This window comes from Lepisma saccharinum, chromosome 22 (genome assembly GCF_977018435.1).
Source record: "Lepisma saccharinum chromosome 22, izLepSacc3.1, whole genome shotgun sequence".
NCBI classification, from domain to species: domain Eukaryota; kingdom Metazoa; phylum Arthropoda; class Insecta; order Zygentoma; family Lepismatidae; genus Lepisma; species Lepisma saccharinum.
The window spans coordinates 33,977,657-33,989,054 of record NC_139250.1 but is presented as its reverse complement, the minus strand read 5'-3'; the positions used below and the strand labels follow the sequence as shown (position 1 = coordinate 33,989,054).

General features: G+C 37.8%; 1 protein-coding gene across 1 annotated transcript in view; it reads left to right on the top strand.

The window, feature by feature from the left end:
• The first annotated feature begins 1,338 nt into the window (after nt 1-1,338).
• The window catches only part of LOC146004604 (sialate O-acetylesterase-like), a 44,317-nt gene continuing 34,257 nt past the window's right edge, over nt 1,339-11,398 (top strand). Inside the window, exons 1-4 of the mRNA XM_083143478.1 lie at nt 1,339-1,367; nt 6,840-6,918; nt 7,460-7,603; nt 10,846-10,925. Of these exons, the coding sequence (XP_082999604.1) occupies nt 6,840-6,918; nt 7,460-7,603; nt 10,846-10,925 (303 nt within the window). The 5' untranslated portion in view covers nt 1,339-1,367. The remainder of the gene's footprint in view (nt 1,368-6,839; nt 6,919-7,459; nt 7,604-10,845; nt 10,926-11,398) is intronic.

Here is an 11,398-nt window from a genome sequence, read left to right as displayed (position 1 = left end):
TGGCACTATTCTGTAGAAATCGTGATAAGGTTTTTGTCATGTGATGAGTGCGTGTTCCATTAGGAAGTACAGTGGGATCCATGAGTATTACTAAATTGTCCATCACCATGTTCGTGTACTTTATTCGACCCAATAAGAGCTTCAAGAATTAAAAGAAAACTCAGAACAAGCTGTTGACAAGTTCTGCACCAGCATACATAAAAATCCATCGCTTAAAAACACAGAGGATGTAAGAAAAAATATTGAAAATAGTCATCGTCAATTTGCACGGTAATACTCATGGATCCCACTGTACATTTGCATGAAGAGTATGTTTTCTTCTTCAAATATCTTATAAAAATATCAATCAACTTTTCTTGTAGACTAAACAATGCAACCTGCTTAGATCAAGATTAAAGAAATCAAAGAGGAGCCACTTTTGTTTTATATTTTATCTTTTGTATTATTCATGATACTTTGAGAGATCATGCCTCCTATTTTTGTCCTACGTTAATTCATTTGTAGCAAATTCTTATTTCACATGGAAGAATGTACAACAAACAAACGGTCGAAATATTAGTTCACTAAGCACTGGCGTACTCAGGATTTATTTTTCGGGAGGAGCTGAAATTTTATGGTGCATGCTCTCAGTGGTGCCAACTTAAGGAGCCTGTCGGGAGTTAGCGCACCTAATAATTTATCGTTATTATTATTATATTTGTTATGTTATATATTTGCGTTTTGAAATCAATGAATAACAGATTTAAAATAGCGAGTATGCTGTGCATTAATATTACAATTCATGGAGAATTTAAGATTTTTAAAACTTGTAAGAACCCAATGTTTTAAAAAAGTTGTCACCCCTGGCCGCTTTGTAGAGGTATACACAATATTTCATATATTTAGAACGTTCCACTCTCAAAAATGGCCAGTGGGGGTTATTTTATGGGGCTTGCGCTTAGTACTGGTTTTACCCTCGTTTTTATAGTGTTTTTATTTGAAAATGTTGATTTTTCATCATTTTGGAGAGGGCTGTAGTCCGTTCTGCATACGCGGGTGTCACTAAAGTATTATAAAATAGCGTTGTAATTCCATTTGTGTTTTGTGTCTAATAACCATTCCAATGTTTTGTATAACCGGCCCTTTACTATCGCTAATCGCTTCCTGAAACTTTATTTTTAAACACTGGTAATTGGAAACTGTTTATGTTATTTGAAATGAAGAAAATAGTCAACATGCTGATTAACTTCAACCGAATAAAGTCCTTCCATGGAAACAATGAATGTAATCTTGTTGTTATCTCCAGGTCAAGGATTATATTTATGGAGAAAACAGTATAAAAAGATCGAAAGGTCTGTCATTTGAAACTATTCTAGTGATTTGCCAAGGTGAGTATTCTGCACAAGACGTACAGAATAGATCTTCTGCAATGAGATTTTGCACATTTTAAAATTGATTTCGTCATTAGTTATTTAGCGTCGCTTTTGTCGCGATTATTAGGATGAGTGATGATTAGACCTCGGATTTCTAGGTTCTAAAATGTGTGCTTTAAGGTTCCTAAAATAGGCTCTGAAAATCCGAAAATGGGTTCTAAAAATCCTAAAATAGGTTCTAAAAATCTTAAATTAGGTTCCAAAAATCCTGCAAAAAGACTTAATTTGGTACAAAATTTCTGAAAAATACAGTTTACTTTATCTTAGTAGGCAAGGCTTAGAATTAAGAGTCTATAGTGCAGGGGTAAGAAAGTATGGGGGAACTCTCCTCTTTCTGATCTGCAGATAACAGTGACGTCAGACATTTTTTGTTTTGTTTAATGCTTTGATAAAAATCGTATACTTGGAGGGAAGGAAATCGACAGAAACCATGTTTCAAACACGCCAGTCATTGAATTATTTCACCACGAAACCTAGTAAATACTTCTGTGAGATATAGAAATCCTGTAAAACCTAAAAAAATATAAAAACCTAAAAAGATTTAATTTAGGCACATAAACCTAAAATAGGTTCTAACAAGCAAAATAGGTTATTTTAGGCACTATACAACTTCTTCAGTTGATTCGTTTTTTAATGAAACTGTGATATAACTTGTTATTTCTTATTTACCTTCAAAGAAAAAATAGGTTAAAAACCTAAATTCCGACGTCTAGTGATGATATGATATGAAGAATCAAGAATCTATATATTTTCCTGCGAGTTTGTCTTTCGGTCTTCTATTAGAAGAAATGTTTGTAAATAATATCAAATAGTGCCATTTTTTACTTATTTTTTGTTAATTTTCTATTCACTTTTGTGTTATTTTGTTACTTTTATTATTTTCAATATTTTTTGCTTATTATTATTATTATCATTGCATTTTCATTGTTGACAACTTCAGTGTAAAATGGCCACCTGTGCTGTATCTGGAATTTTCTCAATAAATAAATAATGTGATAAAGTTGATGAAGCAGAATCTACAAATAACGCTCTTGCCCATGCCTCTTGAACCCGGGAACTCGGTGGCGAGATCGAAAATTGACCACCCTACGTGCTCGCCCACTGGGCCTGTCTTTTAGATTCGAAGAACTGTAATTTACGTAGTTAATATCATGAAGGAGGGTTTCCGCAAGGTTCTTCCCTCGGCGGCAGCTGCGGAGCACTGTTGTCAACTTAGCTCTTTTGGAGCCCGATCTGGCTCTTTCGTGCACTAGTTTGACTGTGAAATGGGACGCCCGCTCCTTTACCCCACTGGCTCCGCCCAAATTTGCCATAAGTACCTATACATTTTGCAAGTGAAGTGATATTTTTATATTACTTGCCCCACCCCCCCTCTTTATAGCGCCTTGGCTGACGTGAAGGTGACGTAATACTGTTATCGGGGAGGCCAACATTTTTTATTTCGTACGACCATCGGTGGATTATTGAGATGGGTGATGCCGCCAGATCTGGACGGTGAAAACTAAGAATAAATTGTCATCACTTTGATAGCAGCGTTCCCCACTCCTCTGACACCTAAAATTACTACAGGATGCACTTTATCCATCCTTCGTTAATCTAGGTCCTTGAAAGTCAATTTTAGCTCTATTTAAGATGAAATGTATCTCTTATATGTGCATTAGTTTGGCAACACTGCCAGGATGGCCTCATCATTTCATTTGTTATTTTGAGAATATCAAGTATCCAATGGCGAACAAAAGTACTTTGGCGGAGAAAGGAAAAGTTGAACAATTTCTTGGTCGTAGGAAAAGTCGAAACTCCCATTTGATTAGACGTAACTTGAAGTTGAAGTTGATTTCCCATAAGGAATACATGCGATTCTGTAAATACTTATCATATTTTTCAAACATCATGCCTAGCTTAATAATCAACTTAAAGCAACCACCTCCACTTGAAATATGGAGGGAAATTCATACTCTCTTGTCCAGCCTTTTTTGTTTTTAAGTAGCAGCGCACATTCCAAGGATATTGAAATAAATGCACAACTGGTGTGAAACTGTCACTCTTTCCCTTAAGGTAAGGCGTCAAGCAGGATGATGTTTTTCTCTCATCTACTATCTCTCCATTCTAATGTCATTGTAAAATTAACATAACGGTGCGTAGGTAGGAGCATCATCATGCATCCTGACGTAGACAACTAATACCCTGAAGAAGATCACTTTCTTCTTAAATGGATTTTTTTCCACGCTATTGAATGGTTTCGCCTGAACAAGAATTTTTAGAAGGAGATCCACTCTTCCCCTTTCGTCCACTTGTTTTGACGAGATGACACTTTGGCTGTAGCAGACTCGACCTTGGACAAATTTGCGCATTGTCTGGATTCTGATGGGTTTCATTTGTAGGTGCTTTCTAGAGAGGGCGGTATAGACAATAAATTATTTCGAAATTACCAATATTTCGCATGTACCACTTTGGTTTTCCCGAGTTTTTACTGCTTTCATTTCAAAATTTTGATTTTCTCAAAATTCTGGAGTAGGTTGGAGCCCCATGAGCTCCTCCTGCATACGCCAGTGGTCTCTAGAGAAGCGAAATGGGAGACAGATTATTTCCTGTAAGACAGCAAGACATTTGAATTCCAGCTGACATTTAGAGACACTTGAGAAAGTCATGTATGAAGACAGTTCTTGTGTCTTAACATAAATTTGTTATCCTTATTACTCGGAAACACGTAACGTGTTCGTGTATGCATAGCTTTACATTTACTTTACACATACACAGAGTGATTCATAAGTGATGCTTCAAACTGTGAGGGCGAAAATTACTCACAAGTAGAAGCAAAGCATTTTCTGTAAACATGGGTCTGGAAATGAACCGTTTGCGAGATAATAGGAAATTCATGAATGCATTGTTAGGTTCTGCCACTCGTGTGGCTTATGCATGATGGTGAAGCAGCACATTTTGCTGTAACTGTGCGACGGCTTCTAACTCTGGATTATGGTCAGTCAACAATGGATCGGTAGATACAAGTCGAAGTCCTGATTCGAATGCCAGGTCGGTATCTTTGACATAGTTTCAAGAGAAAGCCGACCGGACGCGTATCTGGTTTGGAGCCAGCACCTGTTTGAGAAGCGCTCTTGTCGCTTTTACCTGCAGTGTTTAGAAATCCAACACGAAATGCGACGGCGTTACACTCCCAAAGTATCCACATTGTACAAAATAATAACACAATTTAGCAAAGAACACAACCGCAACCTTACGTTAAGAAATCTCTACAAAAACTGATTTGGTAACATCTCATTTACTCCACGTGGACTTGACAAGTACTGTCCGTTCCTAAAACGGACGCTATTGGTGGGAAAGGTTTGAGGGAATGGGCTCCAGGTGGACTTGGCATATGATTGTCAGAGGAAAACTGATCTTTCGGAACTTCCTTTGAAGTAAAGTGGCGTCAGGACTTCAATTACACCTTGGCCTCCAAGATCACCTGACTGACTGCGTTCATCTGAAAAGCGTAGTGTATGTACAGCTCTCTCGTTGAGACAATTTCAGAATTCCAGCACTGAATTGAGGTTGTTTTCCATCAATTAAGTAATTAAGCGGACGTGTTGTAAATAATTTGAAACTCAATGCTGAGAAGAATACAATGTTACATTGTAATTTCGAACACCTTTTGTAGCACGGTGTAACATATAGCCCTAACCTCTTGCTTTGTACAAGTTTGTGCACTTGATTGATTGATTGGGTGTTTTAAATCCACTTTATGCACGGTAATGCTAATCGGGACTGGACCTACAGTTTAAAGTGGGATCCGAACCACTATGTGACTAAACGGGATAGAACACGGGACCCCTTGATTACAAGGCGACGACGCTACCACTGGGATGGCCTTTGTGCACTTGAAATCGCACGTTTAATAAACACCGTTCTTAGCGAAATGTAGCATCTCTATATGGATTCTCCCAGCCAACACGCCAGTGATGGTAGTTTTTTTTTTTTATATATTTGGGACTCATCTAGTGCTAATGGCATTACTACAGCACCTAGCGGACACCTAGTGGGCAATTGAACAAGAAGAACAGCGCTTAATGAGCATTGGTGTCAACAAACATGAGAGTGCCGGATCCTAACAATACTTTCATACATTGTTAATTATTTCGCTGACGGTTCATTTGAGGACCCAGGTTTACCGAGACCTTTCTTACGTCAACTAGTGCGTACTCATCACCCTCAAAATCTGGACAATCGCTTGTGAATCGCTCTGTATAGATAGACAGGCAGAACAAAATTAATGTCAGTGTTAACCGTGAATAGGACAGAAAAAGCTCCCAGCTTTGTAATGAGGTCTTATTATGAGCAGAACGTTACTAACAAAAGTTGTTACATTGATATTCTCTATATGCTGTATGTATGTATATGTGCGTGTATCAAAATTTGAATGAATATCTATATCAAAGTGGACAAAGACAGCACATTTTTCATACTTTATTTTTTTATTATTGTTGTTGTTATTATTATCAGTAGTAGTAACAGCAGTAATATATCGATGCAATTTCGTAGGGGTCGAAACTATAGGCGAACACGGGTGGTGTCCTTCCAAAAATAAAAATGTAGAAACAACCATTAAAATAATGATCATAATAGCCTACTCGTGTTAAAAGAAGTAAGGAATTTCGTTTCATTTGAGATGCACCGCTCTCTCTTCCCACAAAACAATATGATAGTGTTTACTATAACAATCAATATTCACGTAGTAAAGAAGATGTTTTTCAATTTATAATCGCACAGAGCTCTTCCGCAAATCGGCCCTCACTTATCCCTCAGTAGTTGATGCAACCTTATTCAACTCTCAAGGCTCATTGTTTATTTACATTTATACATTACAAGAAAATTTCAGTGGCAATCGAAACTGCACCAACGAGAAAAAGAGGAGTTGGCTACTCTGTATCAAACTGATTTTCAATTGTTTACATTCATTATTTAAATTATATAAATATCGTTACAATGATAGAAAGCGTATTCTAAAGTGATAACTAAAATGTTAAAATTTCATCTTCATTTATCTGTAGTTTTGGTGAAAAAGATAAGACACTTCCTTGAGTGATAAAAAGGTAAAGGTAAAGTGTTCCCCTGTGCATAGCACCACGCCATGAAGGCGTATAGGGGGTGTGGGGGTAACGCCCCACACTTTCTTGATCCGGTCGTGAGTGGGGGTGATGTGATCAGCATCACGCCCCTGACCGCCTTTATCCCCCAGGGTTTCCCACAGGTACCCATGTTATTCGACGCTGGGTGGGCGCCGGGGCCGCTTCCATAGTTAGAAAAGTTCCCGGATTTGAACCGGCCGGGGATCGAACCCGGGACCTTTAGCATGGTAGTCAGACGCGTTACCGACTTAGCCACCGCGGCCTCCTTGAGTGACAGCAATCTAATAACTTTTTCCTTTTCTAGATGAAGGAGCAAACAGTGTTGCTATTGACTATTGCCGTCGTGGTGGCCACTGCCGGCCAAACGGACAAACAATCTAGAGGTAAGTGTACTAAAACCTGTTCGTCCCAGATACCCAGATGTTTCAACATTTCAAAATTAGTATGATGTAAGTATCATAAATAATAACATAAGATTAATTGAATTGTTCTTTCAAGTTCACTTTATGCACAAAAAGGCTGATCAGGACTGGACCCACAGTTTAAAGTGGGATCCGAACCACTGTGCCCCACCGGGTATCGAACCCGGTATTCCTTGATTGCAAGGCAACAACGTTACAACTACGCCACCGGGGAGGCCATCATGACATATGAAGAAAATATCGAAGGCGCTAAAATATCTAACTACGGGGCTGAGCATTTGATTTAAATATTGAAACATAAAAAGCGTGGAATAGAAAGCTATTTTTGCGGATTATGCTTAATATTCATTACTATTTCTCGGCACGCTCCTGAAAATTCTTAGTAGGTGGTTAATATATTGAGCTGTATGTAACGTATTTCATCAATATTATGGCAATTGTTGTATTCAACACTTGCAAAGAGATAAGAAAGAAAGTTAAGTCAACTCTGTGTTTCTTGCAGCTGCTTTTCGGCTGGCATCCTCCTATGCTTCCAGTATGGTCCTCCAGATGGCTCCAAAGTCTGCCAATGTCTGGGGCTACGGAGAGCCTGGCGCCACAGTCACCGTCAGCATAGATGGAGCAGACAACCAGGGACAGGTCGACAGTAAGTATCAAAAACGAGTTTCGATTAACTTTGATTAATCTAACTAAAACATAAATACAGTGCGATCAATTGAAGTGTGGACCGCGGCGTCGATGTTTACGCAATCGACAAACGAGGCACTAGCGGCCGTTTGTCGACATTGTACACTGTCGATGAAGCAAGCGCACAACGGTTTCCCTAATTATTTTAAAAGTTATTTTCTTACCAGATTTACAAAAGGAGGTGTTCGAACTAGTCGCATTCTATGCGCACATATTTTTAATACACAGCCACTAACGTAAGCTGCCAAGGGGGCTAGAAATAGGTTTTAACGGAGGTCCTTAAAGTAGACATGAAACTGTGAAGTGATAAGGGTCCTTGCTTTGTATTGTGCGGCCTGTTTATTAGTCTGACGTCTGTGAAGTGATAGGGTGCTTGTTACGTATTGTGTATTTTCTAGTGTATTCAATTGCAAAGTGTGTTATGGCTCAGCAAATGTTTTGTACTGCACAGCGTGTATTTATTTGTGATTTACATATGTTAACTCAATCGGCACGTGAAGTTCAAAGGCGATTTGAAACAAGATTTCCGGGTGTAAAATGTCCATGTCGTAAATAAATCAGTCTTTAAACTAGTTACGGAAACTTGCGTGCTTGAAACACAGTCTACAGTGCCGACATACTGCCGCAAGCGCCTCGCTTTGCCGATAGCGCAAGTACTGACGCTCTGTATTATGTAACTAAAACTAAATATTATATAATGAATATCCTAGTATTCAAGGGGTATTTGCAAGAGAAAAAGGGCTAAGTGTAATCAGTGATGAATGAACGACTTCCTTAAAACTGGAAGGAGGAGTGTGCAAGGGGAGGCAACCTGGATTTCTGGAGAGGGGCTTGTGCCCCCTGGCCTCCTTTATGTCGCCACTGAGCAGAAAAAGCTATTGATGCTCGTGTTTGTATATCTTATTTCGGTGTTACATAAAAATGTCTAGTCACTGGCTCTACTGTCTAGCATGGTGACAAAGCTTGCGTATTCGTTATTGTGTGTACCCATTGTGTGAAATGAATAGGTATTACAATATTAACACGCAGGACAAAAAAGAAAATGTTTTATCGCAATCGTGCGTACGCCTACTTATAGTTTTGAAATATACACATAAAAAATTCACCCTTCCTTCTTTAGTACGAGGTATCATTTTCTTAAGTTGTAGTTATAAGCTGAAATATCTCTTTAGCAGTAAAGCAGTGGTTCCCAGTCTTTCCTGTAGGCCAGCCATGACGTCCCAGGGCACCGCAGCGCACACTTTGGGAGCCACTGAACTGTAATAGAATAGCACTTCATTATCTCGTGTTAGCCACAGAATTCGTTTGAAACACTAGTGTGATGCTCGACGGCGACTATATCCCGGCTAGCTCAGTCGATAGAACACGAGACTCTTAATCTCAGGGTCGTGGGCTCGGACCCCACGTTGGGCGCCACGTTGTGATGCTCGGCGGCGACTGTAGCTCAGTAGACGCGCCGGTAGAGCATGGATTGATAAGCGAAAAGTCGCCAGAGTTTAAACAAATTTGATATGCTCGCCTACCTCACCAAGTCGCCAGCCGATGCCCACGACCTCTGCAGTAAAATAGGATGATGCATTGAAAAAAAAAAAAGCAAGTCGTCGACTTTGAATTTGTTTCAAACACTAGCTTCAGCGAAAGCATTATGATCGCAGGTTTCTTTATTAGTTTCATATGTTTTCCGACATACCAACATGAGCTCCAATTTAAATTGCATAGAAATGCTATTAATCTTGAAAGTCAAGAAGGCGATTCAGAAATGTGCACTGTTTGAATTTTCCGTAAAATATATAATATTATATTGTTAAAGTTTAACAGTGTGCATGTTAATTTACAACAGGACGCAACCGTTTTTATTTTAAATTTTAAATGTAAATATCATGCATAAAGATAGATAACGATTATAAATTACAGTTGCATGCACCATAAATGATGAAAAAAAGTGAACCCTTAAAATTACATAAATTAGGGTAACCACTATGTAATTGCCGTTAATTCTTTAAAAACGGTCATGAAATTTGTGTGTGGTAGTTGGATGGAAGTTGAAATTGACGGTCTTACACCATTATTTTTCAAGACAATTTTTTTACAGTGTAAAAATGTAGGAACATTATGAAAAATAGAAAGATAAAGTATGATTTGTGTTTTCTCGCGTATATGTTTTGATAATATTTAGGCACATGGTGCTTGCGTCTGCTGACAAAATTTCGACCTGCTAGTGTTGCCAGCTAAGGTGACATGTTCCTAAAATGGTAATTTTTCACTTAGCCCATATGATCGCCAGTCATAAATCCATGAAATGCTGCACATGACAAATATTGGTCGCAAATGACAGTTTGACATGTCATCAGTCACCAGACTTCTAATCATGACCCTTCGATAATTTCTTACATCTTGTTTTTCTCACCGAAAAGTGGCATTCTGGGAACGTTTTAACACCTTCTTCCGCCAGTTATTAATTTATGTAATTTTATGTATGAAGTAAACTGATAATGTTATGAGTTGGAAAATATCTCAATGGATGAGGCTTGATAATGCAAGGGAAAAAAACAGTGTAAACGTCTCTTGCAGTTTTGATGATTTAAATTTTCTCTAAACTTTCATTTCATTTTCAAAATGTTACTCATGATTTAATTACTTTTTAATGAATTTTAAATTTCATGGATTCTTGAGCTTGGAATACAAGACTCAAAATCCTTCAAAATGGCACAACAAAATTATATCCCACTTCCAAAAAGAGGTTAAGAGTAGATATGAATTTGAAGGGTACAGGGGAAAGAACAATCAAAGTCCACTTTTGGTGAAAATTGAGATTATGATACCATGGTATTATAGAGGTGGAGTACTACAACGTCACATGCCTAATTTTAGGAAAAACACTCATTCTCCTGTACAAATCAGCATTGAGAAATCCTTTTTCTGCTTCATTTTGTAGCATTTACAAACTTCAAATTGCATTCGTGTAAAAAGTTAAAAAGTGGACACTGATTGTCCCCCCACCCCCCCCGTACCCTTAATTTCATTTTGAAATATTTAAGATCTCTATGTGGCTGAGTCTATTAATTTTGAACTGTGATTTCATTTTTTTTACATCAGATGTAGAAAACAATTTTACATGTGACTTATTTAATTCAGTATCAACTATATATGCGGATTTTAAGACAGACAATTACATAATGTCATTTTGTTATTATTTACTAGGTAATGGTGTATGGAGCGTTCAATTAGATCCCCATGATCAAGGGGGACCCTACACACTCACTGCAGTTCAGGATTCAACGGTACGTTTATTTCTATTTTCATTATTGGTGTCGCTTTTCTGATACTTTTAGATTAATCGCGACGATGAGGATGACTGTTGATTTGAGTAAATTAATGAAGTAACAGAAACTTCGGTGATGTGTTAGAAAGTCGACTTTGCTAAGAATCCAGACCCAGTAGGTTTGTTGGCTGTAGTTTCTAGATAATAATAATATGTTCTATTTTTTGGATACTTTCAAGAAAATCTCTAGAATGCTGTGGTATATGGTTGGCTTGTCTATTTTATTAATGGTGATTAGATAAAGTTAGTTATTTCTGTAGGGAGGCTAATAGCAATCACTAGGCTTTGGATAATTACATGCACTAAAACATGGTCTTAAAATGCTCGAAATATGCTCTTTAAATGATCAAAATATGCATTTTTAATATTAGAAACTTACATCAAACTAAGAAAATTTAGCAATAGCTTGTAACTATTTATTAATACCATTGT